An 18,956-nucleotide genomic window follows, 5' to 3' on the forward strand; every position below is an offset into this window, starting at 1 on the left:
AATACCAGAAAGTGTTTGAAGAATCGGTTTCAGAACGTCATTTCTACTGCGGTATGTTCTTCATTTCTGCATTTTTTCAATTCTGATTCAGTTCGTCATTTCTACTGCGTTTTGTTCATCATTTCTTAACATTTTCATTCATTTGGTTTCAGGCATTGCAAGTGTTTTTGACAATGTTAGGGATAATCCTGATGGGTTTAGTGTGTGGTATGTTATATAATATACTTTCTCTCTTGATATAATTATATGATACTTTTGGTTTTTTTTCCCGATTTTATCTTATCTGTGATACCTATTGAATTTCACCCTCAATCATGTATTTGGTGTTGGTTTCTTGTTTACTGACTACCATTTTATTTGATATTTCAGAATATTGAAAGGTTTTAATTGTTGATTCTGGTCTGGGTATATAGTCAGCTTATGAAGTTTTAGTTCAAGTTTTCAAATATATAGAGCCATGAGTTTTGTTTTTCGAGGAGCAAGAGGTGATATAGAAAATGGGTTTCCAGGATTTATGCCTGCGAGGCGTGCATTGGTATGTACTGCCTGCATCAATTATTATTTGCATAAATGTGTTATTATATCTAAAAAATTTGATGCTTTATTGTTTCTTTGATTTATGTTTAATGAATAAAGTGTTGTTTTGTACTGATTTCAATCTTTTCTTCAGCGTGTTCATGCAGCACGTCCTAGTAATTCCAACTCACTCACTTTTCTCGTAACAGGTATGTTTTCAAATTAAGTTTCTTTTATAATTTTTTGTGTAGATAATTTGCATTTTTATATTTTCTCCAATGTTCCATTCACAACTTAATCCGTATATATTTCAGTTCTCCTGTTATTCATGATACTGAACTCCCACCAGATGTCACCAAATTTTCTGGTAAGGTCTTATGTATCTAAACAAAGCATATAAATTTCATCTAAAAAAATATGAACTTGTTAATATCGTTTATGATTTATGAGGTTTTCTGTTTGTAGCTCTGGCTAGTGCTTGGTGTTTTTTTGATGGCTACAATGCTAAGGATGTATGCGACATGTCAACAGCTTCAAGCCCAGGCCCAAGCTCATGCAGCAGCAGCCAGTGGCCTTCTTGGCCACACAGAACTACGGTTGCATATGCCTCCATCGATAGCACTTGCAAGCCGAGGGCGTCTGCAGGGTCTCAGACTTCAGTTGGCACTTCTTGATCGGGAGTTTGATGATCTAGGTTTGTTTGTTCTTTTCATAGTATAAATTCTTACTCTGTTTCACAATAAATTTTTTACAACCTTTTGAAATTAAAAAATATTGTAGTTAATTTATGTGTTCACTACTCTTCAGGTGTATTATATAATAATATTCCTAATTCGTTTTATTTTTCCTTTTCCAATTTTAGATTATGAAACTTTAAGAGCTCTGGATTCGGATAATGTTTCTACTGCACCTTCTATGACTGAAGAAGAGATAAATGCTCTTCCAGTTCACAAATACAGGGTTTCTGTTCCCCAAAAGTAAGTGATCAGTCCGATCAGTTGTTATATATTCCCTTAAATTATAGAGAAACGTGGTTAAACTGTTTATATAAGTTGTAAGTTGTCTTTTTAAGTTATCTTGAAGAGCATATTGAAATAAGCTAAAAACAACTTAAAGTCGTAATCTTTTCCCAAACAATGAGACAAATGCTTATATTAGTAGATCACCTCAAAATAGTTGTTCATAAGCCAATCCAAACAAAATCTATATATCTATATATTGTATGCTTAAACTATTCAATGACTTTTTACCATTCGAAATTATTTAATTTAATGCATTGATATAGATTAATGTTACATATAGTTTTAAATTATATGAAAATAAGATCCCATTTGAATATTTGATGCAACTAATGAAGACAATGGGAAGCTTCTACCTATAATTAACAGTTGGTAAAATAAAATGCATGATAATGCATTTTTATATGGGTTTATATTAATAGCGTAGGAATGCTAAAGTATTACAGAAGCCAAGTTGCCAACATGTATGCACGCACACACACTTTTACTACTTTATTCATAAATTTATGAAGTCTACATGCACTAAAAGGTTATATTACTGATTATATGACAAGAAGCTGCTTTTGCTTACAGAAGTAGTTCCTTAGTGCCACAAGTATCGCCATCCACTTCCGCTGAGGTATCATCTACATCATTGTTTTTTTTGGTTATTTATTTTTATGATGTGCCCTCCATTTAGCCTAAACAAGTTAATTACATTGCTTCTCATGAGAACTCCGACGATTCCTTGAGAGTATGGTTTTATGCATGTTGTTACTTAATACTTCGATTTTCCTGGAAATTTCCTGGTGGTACAGGAAAGAGATGACAATCCTTTAATGGATATTACATGATGAGTTAAAAATAAATAGCACATTTATCATTGTTGGGCTTGGGACTTCGAAAATCTATGCCATTATATTATTTTCTTGAATATCTTTTTATCATTTTTATAGACCATTATGGCTATATATAGACCACCATCTCTGACATTGTCTGGTGAATTTTCCACCAGTTGATGTTCCCATAAGGGAGATAAATAGCAAAATGATGAGTATACAACATCGATTATTTTCCTTACTATCAAATTACTATATTTTCATTTGGAGTGACGACAGGTTTGCATGATTAATTTCTTTTTGTTTCTAGCAGAAAACGCAGGATAATTCAAATGCGGCTGGAAACTCAAAAGCCTCAGATGATGATCTCACCTGCAGTGTATGCTTGGAGCAGGTTAATGTTGGAGATGTACTTCGTAGCTTGCCCTGCCTGCATCAGGTGTGTTTAGCTGGTCTGCATTGTTACATTTTAGCAAATAGTTTGTTTTCTATTTGTTTGATGATATATCCTGCCAGTTCACTTAGTCATCTCAGCTAATGTTCATCTAAGTCACTAATATATGCAAGAAGTCAAATCATGTATTTTGTGTGCGTTGACACTCATTCTGAATTCCGGAGTGTTGGCACCTAGATTTTACCAAGGGTGGACAAATGCACGTGCTCTCTTGCGCCCACACACACTTAAAAGCCAATAGTCACTTTGAACTTAATAGAAAGAAGATCAAGCTTTTTATGTCATGTTTTAATCTTCATTTCTGTTATAAAATTTTAATGAAAAAAGTGTAGTTGAAATCCTTTAAAATTTTAGCTACAGTTGAAATTGGATGTGCAAGATATTGACTTTTTGTTAGCATTGCCTTTGTTTTGAAAAGTATTTTTCTTTGGATGTTCCATCACGAGCTTGAGTTTATCATTGAGAAAAGGCATCTTTGATGTAGTTGAACATTTATTGTGGAATATTCTCCAGTTTTAAATTTATAAACTGATTTTAGTAGTTAGGTATGTTGAAAACCTTTTATATTCTCCCCCACCCCAAAAGCTTCAAAAATTTTCTTATACCTTAGACAGTACAAAAGCGCTGTCTAAGGGGGGGATTAGAAAGCGCTTTAGGCAAAAGCGCTGTCTAAGGGGGGAGCTTAGACAGCGCTTTTTGAAAAGCGCTGTCTAAGGTATACCTAAAAAAATTAAAATAGGAGGGTCTTAGAAAGCGCTTTTGGCCAAAGCGCTGTCTAAGGGGGTGGGGCTTAGACAGCGCTTTTCAAAAGCGCTGTCTAAGGTATACCTAAAAAATTTAAAATAAGAGGGTCTTATAAAGCGCTTTTGGCCAAAGCGCTGTCTAAGGGGGGGGGGGCTTAGACAGCGCTTTTAAGATTTAAAAAAGCGCTGTCTAAACCTTTAGCAGCGGAGGTTTAGACAGCGCTTTAAAGCGCTGTCTAAGGCTAAAAAAAGCGCTGTCTAAGGTCTTGTTTGTTGTAGTGAAACCACGAGTCATCGAGATGAAAGAAATAACTCCACTATAATCAATCAATGGTATAAGAGAGTTTTAAACTGATTCACAAACTAGCGCTAACAACCGCAAATCACAAAACAAACTAGCTTACAAGTAAGAATCAAAAAGCTGAAAAATTTCTCAAATCTGCAGCTTTAGTGCGAAGGAGATATCTCTCACCTCAGATGTTGCTTTGAAATTCCGAACTGTTAAAAGTTAGATACATGTGTTACAAACCTTCCCTCCAAATTTGAGTTCAATCTGACGGTTAACGAATCAGGGATCATCGATATAGTGAAACTGGTTGCAGAAAAATGAGAATGAATTTATCTCCTCTTTTATCTCTTTGGAATCCTTATTTTTCTCTCTATCTCTCTCAATCTTAAATTGATTCTCTCCACTTAAATAAGTTAGACAAATGGGATAATCATATTTGAGTCTTTCTCCACAAACAAAGAGAACTCAAACCCAACAAATATGTGTCTTTACAATTAAATATTCATATACAACTACCAACAGAATTTATTTAAGATTACATTATTAAACCAACATTAACATATATAATATATAATAAATTTATAAAAAAAATGGGTAACTATACATTAAAAATTAGTATTACAAAGTAAAAAATATTAATTATATTTAAAACATATGAAATAAAAAAATATATAAAGTATAAGCATGAACAAAAAAAAAATTATTCAATTTACATCTAAGCAACCCCTTCATACAATACTTGATTTTCTGATATTCAATTTCTGCTTTAGACAACTTATCCAATCACTGCATAAAACTAGGATAAGATATATAAAAAAATATACAAATCAATAAATCATCCATTAAGTATATTTATTTATTCTTTGGTTCTGCAAATCATTCATCTGTTTAGTTAGTGGTTTAGTCATATTGGTGGCAGGAACCTAACAACACAATCAAAGATGGAGCAAGTGAGTTTTTAACAACTCCTTTATCATAAACCTTATCATATTTAAATTTCTAAACCAGTTTCTTTACAAATCTATATATACGTAAGTAACAGCTTCACCATTACATACAACAATAACAACAACAAAAAATTATACATATCAGCATATCCTTCAAGAGTGCATTAACAAAATCTGATTCAAATGGACTCAGGAAAAGAAGTTGAGGAATCATCAACAGCTCCCATTCTAGAATCCAAGAGGACAAGAAGCAATGGCAGAGGGAAATCCGTTGATGTTGGAGATGCTCCTCCACCTGCAGTTGTTGTTACCACAAAAGCTACTCCACTTCGTAAAGGTGGAATGAAAAAGGGAATAGCAATCTTAGATTTCATTCTCAGGCTTAGTGCCATTGGTTCTTCTCTTGGTGCTGCTGCTCTTATGGGGACTAATGAACAAATACTTCCATTCTTCACTCAGTTTCTTCAGTTTCATGCTCAATGGAGTGATTTTCCAATGTTTCAGTAAGTTATAGTTACATAAAAATGACTTTCAATACAATAATAGATCTAAGTATCATATTTTCAGTCCGCAAATCCTAGCTCAACTGGCATAAGCTGATAATATTAGGGTAGGAGTTATTACCATTTTGTCTACGTACCCAAAAATAATATATCATACTTTTCATGGATTATAAAAATGCAGGTTTTTTGTGGGAGCAAATGCAACAGCAGGTGGAATTCTCGTCCTCTCCTTACCATTCTCAATTGTCTGCATTGTTAGACCACATGCAACTGGACCACGTTTTCTACTTGTGATCATTGATTTAGTAAGCATTAATCATCATCATCATCATCATCACTATATCTTATTTCAAATAATCATTCAATACTTAACTAGATAAAAATATACTGACTACAATATTGTAGGTGATAATGGCGTTAGTTGTTGCAGCTGCTTCAGCTGCTGCAGCTGTTGTGTACTTAGCACATAATGGAAGTCAAGATGCTAATTGGAATGCCATTTGTCAACAATTCACTGATTTTTGCCAGGGTTCAAGTTTGGCTGTGATTTCTTCTTTTGTTGCCGCGGTTTTCTTAGCTTGTTTGGTTGTGCTGTCTTCCGTAGCTCTGAAAAGGAGTTAAAAAGTGATATTGAAGTTTGATGGTTGATGGAAGTTAATTACTGTTTTTTTAATGTTTGGTAAACTTGTTTGAGTTTGTGGTTTGTAATTGATGTTTATATAGTTGAAGTGAAAATTCATGTTCAACGCTTGTCGTAACAAATTATATCCCCGTAAGTGCTTCACCATTGCGTAACTGTGCTTCTTCTCAACGGTCTATGGCTATAATGCTTCTTTATCTTCTTTGTAGTCTAGGTAAAGATGGATTGCATGGTTTTAAATTGCAGTCAGCAACCGCAATTGCGGCCGCAATATTGCTGATGCGGTAGTCTCCGCATTGCAACAGGCCGCAATTGCGGTGTGATTTTAAATCACTCGTCCAACCATGTTAGAGTTTGCATAAAACAACTTCATCAATGTTTCTTCACATATTTTCATCTTAACTCAAGGTTTGAGAATCAAAAATCTCAATTTACATCTCATTTGTAATGTAAAAGATTAAAGTCAAGAGCTTTTCAATGGTGTATTTCACATATCTTTCAATAAAAGTTCATGCCGCAATGGTTGCAATACGCATCGCAGCAATCACAATGGCCGTAATCGTAACACACGCAACCGCATCTGCGACCGCAATTTAAAACGAATTGTTAAAATTTCATTTGTGTGATTATGTGGCAAAGCTAGGCTTAAAAAATATGGGATCGCCACCAAAATAAACTACTACTATAATTTTATATATCAAATATTCAAATCATAATTTATATAAACCATGTAAGTTTAAGTTGTAATAAACATAAAGTTAAACATTGTATGTTACGATCTTTGAATAGTTTGAAATCGCCGATAATAGACTCGTAATCAATACTTGCAATAATTTCTCTTTTAATATTGACCGTCGTCATATCTCCTAAAAAATTATCTTCCATTTTACTTCTCAATCGGCTAGGGCAAAATGCAAATAAGCTCTGCTAGGGAGAAATGGAAACAGGACCAGCTAAGGCAAAACAAAACACAATCACGTTGCACTCAGAGAGTCAGCCATCATGGCCAGAATTCTATCGTCGTCGTCGCTATATACATGGCGGTGTGTGGCCTTACCTACAACAACAACTCATGGCAACCCAGAAAATACATTGAAGATACTGGAAGGGCGAAAAAAAGAACTGGGGGCAACGATAGTTTGCGCAAGTTTTGATGAATATGGAAGAGATACATGTGCAGCTACCTACACCATGCTTGAATGGGGATCGAGTATGTGTCAAGATTTCACATATGAAAGGGGACTTAACGATTGCACGGAAAAAGGGGTTACACCACTTACATTGAAGGAAATCAAAGATAAGTTGAATAAGGTATGGGATAGCTTGTCAACTTGGAGCATTACGGCACTGAGGAAAGTTTTTCTTGAATTTTGGTTTGAAACGAAGCAGGATAAAAGTCTAGCGTGGCTATGAGAGCGAGGAACCTGCAGTCGGGTGTGTTATGGTTATTCAAATGGTCATCAGATTTCAATATTCACACGCAAAAGCATACAGACTCGCAAGTTTAGGTTCGACTTAGTAACCTTCCACAAGAGTACTGAAACACCATCTTCTTCTTCACTGCGTATTTTCTAAACTGGATAGTGAAATATGTTAAAACAAAATTGTTCATATCTTTTGAGTTTTGATGATAATAAAATATTTAATGAATAATTGGGTAAACTAACATATGTTTAAGCATACAAGATCATAAGCTTAAAATTCATCTCAGAATTGACCATGTTCAAAGCGTACGTGGATAAGCTAATAGTCTCAGATTCTGAAGGATTAGAATTTGATGACTCTGAATATGGTGTTACTACTTCTGAAGGATCAGAATCTGATTGTGATGTCTCTACTTCTGGTGACAGCTCAGACTCTAAAGACCTCAGCTAAAGGTTTCCAGGCTCTTATTTGTACTCTATCTCCATAATAGACATATCTTATCAACGTCCGACTTATGGAAAAAGTCAACTATAGTCTCTTAGTGCAAGCCTCAAGGAAAGTTGATGGGATCTCTTAGTCCGCCCCAACGCCCGGTTTATACCTAGTATAAAAAAGAAGTTGTGGAATGTGTTATTACACATTAGTTGAAGATCTTAACAGAATTCATCTTCCAACGTCTCACTCTTGGAACTGCTGCTTTTCAAAGGTCACTTGTGCAAGCTACTTTTCAACGATTCTTTTTTTGCCTCTATAAAAGGGAGTTGAAGATTTGAAGGAAGGTTAACAACTTACGAACAGTCTAACAAAAATAACTTTGAGCCTAAGTATTTGTATGTTTATTGCACAAGCTTTTAAGATTTCTTATCTTTGTATATCCTAGAAATCATAAGTGTTGAGAATCATTTTGGTTGTTGTAGCACTTATATACTTCTGATTGTACATCAAAATATAATTGTAATTTTTTCTACTAAACTATTTATTTAAAGTAGAGGAAATTTCTTGCTAGCTTTTTTGAGCAGTGGAAGCTTCTTACTTGTGTGCTTGAGCAGTGGAAGCTTCTTGCCTGTATGCTTGAGCAGAAGTCTCTTGTTGGATTGTTTGAGCGGAAGTCTCTTTCTAGTATGATGAAGCAGTTGATGTCTCATGCTAGTTTGCTTGAGCAAAGTGTAATCAATTTAATTGTAATAAAAATATCTTGTTGTACAAGGGGACTACGCTACTCTCAGTTTAGGAGAGGAACCAGGATAAACTTTGTGTGTTGATTTGTTTATTACCTCTGAACTCTAATCATTTTGCTGCTATTAACCTTTTGAGATCAGACTCCGAAGCTGATTTATCAGAAGTGAAAAAGAATTAACATACACAATTCACCCCCCCCCCTAACTCTTGTGTATTTTTCTCACCTTCAATTGGCATCAGAGCACGGTCTGTTAATGGTGTTGGAATGGTAAAGGATAGGAAAACTCTTACAGCATCTCAGAAGAAAATTTATAGAAAATATCATAGAGTTAAAGGTATTTTTATAGAAGCCCTACTCCATTCTGAGTACTTCAAGATCATTGATAAGTCTACTGCTAAGACTATCTTTGGGTCTTTATGTTCCACTTATAAAGGGAACCAACAAGTCAAAAAGGTTAAGGTCAACCTTCTTGTACAACATTATAAGTTGTTCAGAATGAAGGATAATGAGGATATTGAAACCATATTTTCTAGGTTTCAAATTCTTGTATCAGGCCTTCAGGTTCTGAGCAAAAGTTACACTATATTTGATCATGTAAAGGAGATTTTGAGAAGTTTCCCTGCTAGATACATACCTAAGGTCACAACTATTCAGGGGGCTAAAGATCTGAATACACTAAGCCTTGAAATCTTGATTAGCAACCTTCAAATCCTTGAGATGGAACTGAATGGAGATGAGTCTGTGATGAAATCCAAAACACTAGCGTTGAAGTCAGTAGCTGAAAATTTGATGGTAAAGTCGTCAGATCCTTAAAAGTCTGGAAATCATAAGAAGCTTCTAATGAAGAAGTTTCTATTGGTGACTCTGATGATGAGGAAATGACATTTATCATCACGAGCTTACAATAACTAACAAAAAGGAACAAGAAATTCTCTGGTAGAAGTAGTGATTTTAGAGGACCTAGTTCTAAAAACAAAGTAGATGATTAGAAGAATTACTTCAACCGCAAGAAGCATAGTCATTTCAAAGCTGATTGTCATGATCTGTAAAAAGACAGACTAAAGAAAGGAAACCTCCAGAAGGACAACTTCAGAAGTAAATTCAATAAGAGTCTCATGGCAACATGGGATGAACTTGATAATGAAGACAATTCAAATAAAGATGAAGGAGAAGTAAATCTTCCACTGATGGTTCTCACATCCTATGACACAAAATATGAATCAACTTCTAATTCAGAATCTTACACAAAAGATGAGGTACTTTCTAATTTATCTCGCTATGATCTATCTTTTTTATTCAAGACCTCGTGAGTCGTTGCCAAGACAAGGCAAGAGACATGAAAACTTTAAAAATTCAAAATGATCTTCAAGATGAAAATGAATCTTTATAAAAAGATCATATTGCTCAAATAAATAAAATGTCTGATAAATCTATTAGTGAGCATGAAAGGGCTCTTCAAGATTTTATCATAACTGGTCTTAAGAGAACAAAACTTGCTTCCATATATATGGAATAAGTAAGAGCAAAGGAGAAGGTATGGGTTACAGTGAAAGATGTTCTAATCAAAAAGCTCAACTCTTGAAAAAAAAACCAGGCCCTTCTTCTTCAAGCAATGCTCAAACAAAGCGGAAAACTTATTGTGTGCCTGCTTCTGATAAAGGCAAAACTCTGAACCAATCAGAACCTGAGATAACATAATCAAAGATCTTGAATAAATTAGTACATGAGACTTCAAAGTCAAAGGTAATTAGGACCTAACATTCAGAAGTCAAAGGTTATGAAGAATTCATACCCCAAAAATATCAAATCAAGGGTTCTAAAGATATCAGTACCCAAGACTTATGAATCAAAGGTTCTGAAGAGTTCATAACCTAAAGCCAAAACTTATCCAAGAAAAAACTTTTATAAGCAAAAATTCTGGAATTAGTCTAGACCTTTTTATCAAGCAAAAGCTTAAAATAAAAGGAAGCATGTCATAACTAACAATAGAGGACCCATAAGATTATGTGTACCTAAGTCTAAAGATGTGTTTGCCGCAGATATGCATCAAGAGAGAAACAAGACAAAAATCATGGTACCTGAACAGTGGATGCTCATGTCATATGACAAGAAAAAAGCATATGTTCTAAACCCTGAACCAGGCCACGTGACAACCCTCAAAATACCTAATTGAAGCAGGGTTTATTTCAAAAACATACTATGGTAAGATCGCGTCAAAGCTGACTTCTAAAGATTTTCTTGTCATTTGTATCAATACTGATATGGCATTCTAATTAGTGATTCATTCACTATATGTCATAATCTTAGTGAACATACTTGAATTTCAAAACTTTGCATGAGCATGACATTACAATTATCATTTTCAAAATGAGCATTTTTACTTTTGAACATGCACTTAACATCAAGAAAGCTTACACAATGGGAAGATTGAACATTTCTTTTGATATCTGAAGCACAGATCTCTTCACGATTCAATCAATATGGGAAATCATATCGAGATTCGAAAAATCTCTCTGAAACAGTCAGTCAGGGGAAAAACTAATTCAAGGCTCATCTGGGGTAAGCCACCTCGAGAGCACGAGAAGTCAATCACTCTCGAAGACAATTAATCAGGGGATCCGGTTTCGAGACACTAGGGCAAGTCAGATTGAGGTTTTGGATGATAAGGCTGCTTCTTAACTTTGGGATTGGGGTAATTCATGCAGATATCCAACAAATTGGGGCAAAGGCGGGTTACGAATGTACAAGTTCTTTCCATGTTTCAAATCAAGCACAGAGGTATGTCAATAGTGTTGAGCCTGAAGTTGGTGATGGAGGGTCATGTCTTTATGACCCTTATCCTAACCCTAATGATCCCACCTCTTGCAACGAGAATATGGTTAACCATTGCATAAATTATCAACATGTGGTAATCATGTCGCTTTGCTCATAGCATGAAGCCTTGAGGGTAAATAAGAAAAGTTATGTGGGTTGCTTTGATTACATATAAGGTTCTTGATATCCATAAGCATCTCAAATGACTCCCCGGTTAGATCATACATATTTTTCTCCCCCGCAGGATCATCTGAAATCCTCAGCAATGGTGGTAATATGAAGCATTCTTTCAGTACAATTTATTTGGTATAGTTAGTGATGAGTCGAAGTCTACCCTACGCCAGAAAACCTACCTTGTGAATATCACTGATATGGCCATATAAGCATTCAAACATCATAAAAATAAATCATACATTACATAAAGCATGCATATCATGTTTCTCCTTCACAATTGATATAATTCCCCATAGAAGATTTCAATCAAACACCCAGCAAATGAACCTATGAAATTCTACATGTTATTCCATATTATATATGCACTAACCTTACAACCGTTCTCAACAGGCAAATTTTATGATATTTTGGTATTTAATCCTCTTCTACCTTAAATTCCATGATATCCTAAAGGTTAAATTCCATGATCACAACTAGGCATGCATATGTGCATGAAAACTCTAATTCTTGGCATTATTCCTCTGGAATCTTGAGATTGACTCTAGAGCATTGGTTTGATCATTAAAACCCTTATTGTGGGCCCATGTGTTAGGAGATTGACTGTAGAGTTTCATGGTTGGTTTGAAGACCTTTATTGGGGGGGCATCTTGAAACCCTAATCAGGGATGCTTGGTGCTTGTGTGCCATTTGAGGTTGACTTTAGATAATGGAATTGAATGAAACTCTAGCTCATTAGGAGGAGGTTCTTGACCATATTGTCATACATCTTGTCATGCATCATCAACCATCAAACTTGCCATTGTATGAGATTCATTCATCTAACCTACATTTCCACTTGTTTGGGATTTCATCTGGATCAAGGTCTTTGTTTGCATCCATTATTATGGTGCTTTCAAGATCTTAAGTTTTGGCTCATGGTTATTACATCCATTCATATGGTGTTGCCAAGATTATCAGTCCTTGGTCAGTGATTATTGGATTCATCCTTTCATTAGCCCTTGGTATTTGGTCATGCAAGTATCTTTCATAACTTTCATTGTCTTGATGGTTTTCCTTTTGATCTTTGGTTCATTCAAGTTCATTCAATCATGGTACACATTCATTTTCATTGCCCATTCAAGTTGGTTAAAGGCCTTAGTTCTTGACCATATCATTCAATATCATTTCAATCAATACAAGTTCAATGCAAATATCATGTCCATTCACATTTCCGTCATTTCATCACAATTAGCCAAAATTTGCTATAGTTGACTTTTGGTTAACAGTTGACTTTTTGGTCAACTAGATGACCAAAGTCAACTGACTTTCCCTTGACCCCCTAAGATATATTTCAATTCATCTTGCCATGTTTCATCATAAAAATCATGTTTCCATGAAATTTCCTCATGTCCATGGCTTGGTTCATGACTTGGTCCATGTCCAGGTCAGACCACAAAAGGGACCACCATTTGGACCAGGTCATGGACCACATGAACCTATTTGAACCATTTCTCGTTTTTTAGCCATTACAACCAAGTGACTTTAAATTTACCATTTTTTATTCATCATTCAATCCAATTACATAAGCCAATCAATTTTTCCATTTAAACCATACGACATCTTTATTCAAATTACACATTTTCAACCATGTTAATTTCCATGTACATAAACCAATTATTTCATTCAATCATTCATAAATTCCATTCATATTTTTCAAACGAACATTCAAGTTTCAATACAATTCACAACAAATCCAAAATTACAAAAATTACATTTCCATCAACACACAATGTAAAATTCAATAGTATTCCATTTGATCAACAATGTTCCATGGCATAGCACCTAAGTCCCTTCCAAATTCCAACAATTGCCAAGTGCAGTCAACGATCCACAAGCCATAACCATTCCACTCTGTATCACAAGTTCACAAATATTTCCAATTGACATGGCCCTGCAAAATTCAAATTCCAATTACCTATTCAAAATCATTTTCATCAATTAACTTCAGTCCATAAACAAATTAACAAAATTAACTTCACCCACAACCAATCTTTAACCTGTACAACCAGTAGAACAACTAACAAGCTTACACAACTAACCTACTAACTGATTCGAATCTCATAACTAACTCTAACAGAATCATTTCATTTGCAACTAACTGATGCCTCTCATATGAATCTCGGGTGAATTTCATTTGCATTTGATAACAAAATTCAAGTTCTATAAATCAAACATTCTTCACTCATTCAGAGGACTTTCATAATTTCCAGAATTCTTGAGTTTAACTATTCACTCTCTTGATCCCAGTCCTCTTTTTACCCTCACACATAGCTCTACCTCATAAACTCCATTGAAGCTTCACCTCTAAGCTTCAATAAGAGTTGAGCTAAGTCTATCATTTTCACTCCCTTTGGATTCAATCTCTTGGTCACTTCGGTATCTCAATCATAAAAGAAGTTTAGAAGAAGAAGAGGATCAAAGGAAGGAGCTAGGATCGAGATTTACCTGATTCAAGTGATTTTATGTTGCGTCTTTGTCTTCTTCGATTCAACCTTCGGCGGAACAAACCTCCATTTTGGAGGTAAATCTTCTTTCTTTTCTACTTTCCATTATATTATTACCATTACGTAAAGGATTTTCTTGGCATCGATACCCCCAATATTTGAGCATGAATCTGTGAGTGTGCGCCATTTAATTTAACTTTGAATAGCCTAGGGCTATTCACTCTTTCACTTTGGTTCGAGCAACTCGAGTTGAATTAGAAACTTCCATAGGGAAATTTGGACTCAATGCATAAAGTCGGTTTATGTGAGATATTCAATTAATGTTTTGAATTGTCTCTATAACCTGAGAGGACCTCCAACACGGCGGAGGGAAAACTAAGAAGAAGAGGATAACACATTCATTGTGTTTTGCATTTGTGTTCTATTGGCATGAGTTTCACGTGTTTTTTTAATTGTTTCACCTCATTAATCCATCATGGCGTTGACTCATGGCCACATCATCTTTGCATTATCCATTTACATGTTAAATTCGTTTGGGCTTTAAGTGTATTGGGATTCTGTTTTGCTGAGCATCACCATGTTTTTACCTACGCACCTCCCTGGTTGTTGATTAGAATATGATTGGGTACACTCTAGGCCTATGCGCATGGGTTGTTGTTTGCACTCCATTATGCAATTCTGACCCCTGTTTTGTGCAATTTTATTATGACATTTTTCATGATTTTTTACATGATTTTTCTTGATATTTTTTGTATATTAGCTTTAGTTTTGTCAAATGATAAGATTATATTTAGTTAGAATTAATTAGGTTTAATTAATTTTAATTGGATTTTAATTGTTACAATTTAATTCAATATTGATCAATTGTGCATAATGACAATTTTACCCCCTAGGGTTTAGAAGATTCATGTTATGCATGTTCCATTAGCTTAGGATTTGTTTAAGTTTAATTGATCATTTTAATGATTTGTTTCCCATGTTAATTTTGATGATTGAGATCTTTGATTGATTATACCTTAATCATTGCATGCTCCCCTAGTTTAATGTTTTGCTTAGAATCAATTGATTTAGTTTGACTGATTAATTCCATAGGTTTTACATAATTCAACTGACCCTTTCCCACTGATTGAGTGTTGTTCATAGTTTACTTTCACCAACCAAATCCTTTTCACTGTGCTCAATTCCTCGAGCATGTTCAAGTGATCAAAAGACCTTTGATCACTTGATAGTCCAAGTCCCTTGTGTTCAAGATGAATTGGATCCCAGGAGCTCAAGACTTCAAACTCAAGTTTAAATTCAATACTTCAAGTCAGTACAAGGCATTCACATTGCAGACAGAGTAGACTACTGTTCAAGCACAACAAAGGTATCAACACTTGTAAATCATGACTCAAGTTGTGTGCTACGAGCCTTAAGCAATGGAGAAGGGGTGAGAATGGAACATTCTTATCCTAATTCTGGATATCTTTGGGTACGGGACGAATAACCCAGTTGCTCATCGTATTCACCTCTATTCATAGACTTTAGCATAATGTAAATTAAGTGTTTGTCAATTCTCCTCCTACAATAAGCAACATTGCATCATCAGGATCAATAATTAGAATCTCCTTTAACATTTGTCAATCATGATGAGAGTTACACGCCATGAGCCCTAATTAATGAAGAATGATGAGAAGGAGTATTCCTACACTTGCCTAGAATATCTTTGGGTACGGGACAAATGACTCAGTTGCTCAAGGTATTTTCCTTTGTTCATAGACTTTAGTGCAATTCGAATCAATTAATTGTCAAGTCTTCTTCTTCAAAGCAACATTTCATCATAAGGAGCAGCAAGGAGAGACTTCTTCAGCAACTTGCTAGTTATGATGAGTATCACATGCCATGAGCCTTAAGTAGTAAAGAAGGTTTGAGAGTGGAGCATTACTATCCTCATTCTAAATATATGTATGGGACGAATGACCCAGTTTCTCATCGTATTCACTTTTACTCATAGATTTTAATATGGTTCAAATCTAATGACTGTCAAGTCCTGTGCATCTATCACTACCATTCCTCAGCAGTATTATATTATCTTCTCTTTGAAACTAAATACCTTTTTCCCTTTGGATTCCGTGTCCACCCTTTTAGGGCAAATAACCAGTGTCCACCTTGTGAACCAAGAGTTGTTTGTCTTGGTGCGAAACATTTAATTCCTTTGTTTTTCTGGATTGATGTCTGTTTACTCTTTAGTTCAGAGTTTATTCCTTCATGGATTCATGATATTGTTATCTTTTGGTTTTAGATTGTATGTTCCCCTACAGTGATGCACTATTTCCTTGAACCAAATATTGTATTCCTTTGGGTCTCATTTATACCCTTTTAGGGCAAATAACCAAAGCCCATCTTGTGAACCAAGAGTTGTTTGTTTTGATGTCAAACACTTAACTCCTTTGTTTTCTGGCTTGATGCCTGTTTCCTCTTTGGTTCAGAGTTTATTCACATTTATGGGTTCCCGTAATACCATTGTCTTTTGGTGCCAAGTTATACTTTTCATCACTTCAGTCATACTTTCTTACTCTTCTTGTTTGTCTTGATAAGACATGTTGCTTATAGACTCTTTTCTTTGTTTCGCATTAGTTCCACAGAGCTCTGTATAGTACCCCAAAATTTTCCCTCCCCTTTTCTTCATATCTCTGATCTAACCATTTGACTAAGATTCAATTGCATGCATTGATAACTCACGCATAAGCATCATTCATTACCATGGATTTAAAGTGTTTGACTTGCAGGGCTTCGGTTTGTTCGTGCAATGACTGGAAATGCTTGGTTTGGACTTGTACCAAGGCATAGAGTCCCCCAAAACCCTAATCTCATGTGATCTCAGTGTGTCGCACTCAGCGTCCTGTACTTGGTCTGTCCATTTTGTCCCGTTGGTGCTTGAGTCTATTGGTCATGATCCGAGTTCTCGGTTTCATAACTTTCATCCACTTTTGTTCATTTGCTTGATCATTGTCATGCCACTATGCTTGGTCCTTAGGTTCACGTTCCTCACTTCTATGTGTCAGTTATAGATCTCGAGTTCGAGTTTATGGTCATGTTCATGTATCGAGTCAATTCATTTTTGTTCAACTGGCCAATTCCTTTCATAAAATATCCATTATATACCAAAAAGGGTGTAAAAAAGGTGTAGTACATCAAAAAAACTCATTTTGGGGTCCTTTTACTCTATGAGTCGACTCATTGACTCGGTGCAAAACCCCCGGGTCTGAACAGGTCGACCCATAGGTCGACTCAATTCTGGGAAACTTGAGTGAGTCAACTCACTCACCCTTCACGTCGACTCATTCACCTTTTTTCTTTGAACCGTGTTCCCTCGGGTCGGAACAGGTCGACTCAATTCTGGAAATTCCTTATTGATTTGACTCACCTGTCCCTTGCTGTGACGGTGTATTCGTCGCTATATGATTTATCGATTAAACCATAAGCAAAGCATACAATGAAATTTCGAGTCGCCACCGCACTTTTATTTATCCAAAGGACTGGCTAAAAAGCGAACAAAAGCCTAAGAAGTTTTACACGTAGAAAACTAATAAAAAGATCAGAGAGTCTGGGTAAGGGGTAAATTACGCAATGGGAAGGTGTTAGGCACCCACTACGTCCTAGGTACTCCTAGGGAGCCCTTTTCACACTTGTTGTATAAATTGTTATTTGTTATGACATAAGTATTGTGCAAACATGATTGGGATGATGAGAAAAGAATATACATTTTTTATTGGGTTTGAACGGATGAACCCGCTGCCTACGTACCTTCCATCAAAGGTAAGGATCAAAACGCCGTAGTTCGGCTAAAAGATTTCCAAAAGTTGGTGGATTCAATTTTAAACAATAGCACTGAGGCTTTTCATTATCAATGGGAGAACACTCGACCAAAAAACAACATCCACCATGCGAGGATAGCTTCGACGTACTAGAGGGGTTAGCCCTGTTTTCAGTACGGAAGTCTTATAGTCGACTCACTAAGGATAGGCAAGATTTACATCAACCACAATGATAATTGAAACCTATGGCTAATGTGAAAAGATTAACAATGGACAAAGCCAAAACAAGTGAATGAGTGAAGTTAATTGATTGTGATTATGAAAGTGAAGTCAAAGTATGATTAAGATTGATTCAAAAGAAGTGTTATGAAATGAAGTTTGAAAAAAGTCAAGGACTTGGGTCCAGGTTTTTAGTTTGAAAACATGAAGATGTTTGCACAACATTTATGTCAAGTTTGAAAGTAAAGTGTGAAAAAGTCTAGGACATAATGAGGATGAATGGATGGGTATGGATTGTAAAACTTCTTAGAAGGGTTCACCTCTTGAAATCATATAGGGGATGATCCAAGTGTGTCCTTTGGAATAGCAATGGATAATAACAAACAAACAAGAAAGTCAACAAAAGCGGATATCGGATGCCAATCACTGGGCTTATACCAATCTCCTAAAATAAAACTGGATATCAGATGCCACTCAATGGTCTTACACTAATCTCCTCAAACAAAGAAATAAGAGGTGGATACCGGGTACCAATAGATGGATTTACACCAGTCTCCTAAAACAGAGCAGGATATCAGAGGCCACTCAATGGTCTTACACTAATCTCCTCAAAAGAAAACAAAGATGAAACATGGGAGTCAACTGCCAATCTGTTTGGACTTAGGTTAACTCCACAGTATGCTCATAGGAAAACCAATGCCATATTACAGGGACTTACAATGGGTCCTCACATACAAACAGATAAAACAAAACATGGAAGTCAGATGCCAATCTGTCTGGGCTTACTCTAACCTCCACAGTATGGTCCTAGGAATACAAAAGCCAACTTGCAGGGACTTACAGTTGTATCCTCACATACAATCAAACAATGCAACATGATCACAGGAAAGCAAATGCCAACTTGCAGGGACTTATAATTGCAACCTCACATACAA

The 18,956-nt window shown here is 35.5% G+C and overlaps 2 protein-coding genes across 2 annotated transcripts; both read left to right on the forward strand.

Moving 5' to 3' along the window:
• Positions 1-395: 395 nt before the first annotated feature.
• Positions 396-1,512, forward strand: LOC127083290 (E3 ubiquitin-protein ligase SDIR1). Its single transcript, XM_051023592.1, has 5 exons — positions 396-535; positions 671-725; positions 831-883; positions 982-1,210; positions 1,379-1,512. The coding sequence occupies exons 1-5, from the start codon at positions 458-460 to the stop codon at positions 1,495-1,497; spliced, it is 534 nt and encodes a 177-aa protein (XP_050879549.1). The 5' UTR covers positions 396-457; the 3' UTR covers positions 1,498-1,512.
• Positions 1,513-4,891: 3,379 nt separating this feature from the next.
• Positions 4,892-6,079, forward strand: LOC127086649 (casparian strip membrane protein 4). The gene is made up of 3 exons (XM_051027443.1): positions 4,892-5,289; positions 5,471-5,594; positions 5,695-6,079. The coding sequence occupies exons 1-3, from the start codon at positions 4,970-4,972 to the stop codon at positions 5,908-5,910; spliced, it is 660 nt and encodes a 219-aa protein (XP_050883400.1). The 5' UTR covers positions 4,892-4,969; the 3' UTR covers positions 5,911-6,079.
• The last annotated feature ends 12,877 nt before the right edge of the window (positions 6,080-18,956 follow it).

The sequence above is a fragment of the Lathyrus oleraceus genome, chromosome 5, assembly GCF_024323335.1.
Source record: "Lathyrus oleraceus cultivar Zhongwan6 chromosome 5, CAAS_Psat_ZW6_1.0, whole genome shotgun sequence".
Taxonomy (NCBI): Eukaryota; Viridiplantae; Streptophyta; class Magnoliopsida; order Fabales; family Fabaceae; genus Lathyrus; species Lathyrus oleraceus.

Excerpts from the sequence above, each read along its gene's own strand:
- LOC127083290 (XM_051023592.1), top strand. The coding sequence starts at position 458 with ATGAGTTTTGTTTTTCGAGGAGCAAGAGGTGATATAGAAAATGGGTTT. Across the intron at positions 536-670 it reads TGCCTGCGAGGCGTGCATTG|CGTGTTCATGCAGCACGTCC; the intron begins GTATGTACTGCC and ends TCTTTTCTTCAG. Across the intron at positions 726-830 it reads ACTCACTTTTCTCGTAACAG|TTCTCCTGTTATTCATGATA; the intron begins GTATGTTTTCAA and ends TATATATTTCAG.
- LOC127086649 (XM_051027443.1), top strand. The coding sequence starts at position 4,970 with ATGGACTCAGGAAAAGAAGTTGAGGAATCATCAACAGCTCCCATTCTA. Across the intron at positions 5,290-5,470 it reads AGTGATTTTCCAATGTTTCA|GTTTTTTGTGGGAGCAAATG; the intron begins GTAAGTTATAGT and ends ATAAAAATGCAG. Across the intron at positions 5,595-5,694 it reads TACTTGTGATCATTGATTTA|GTGATAATGGCGTTAGTTGT; the intron begins GTAAGCATTAAT and ends ACAATATTGTAG.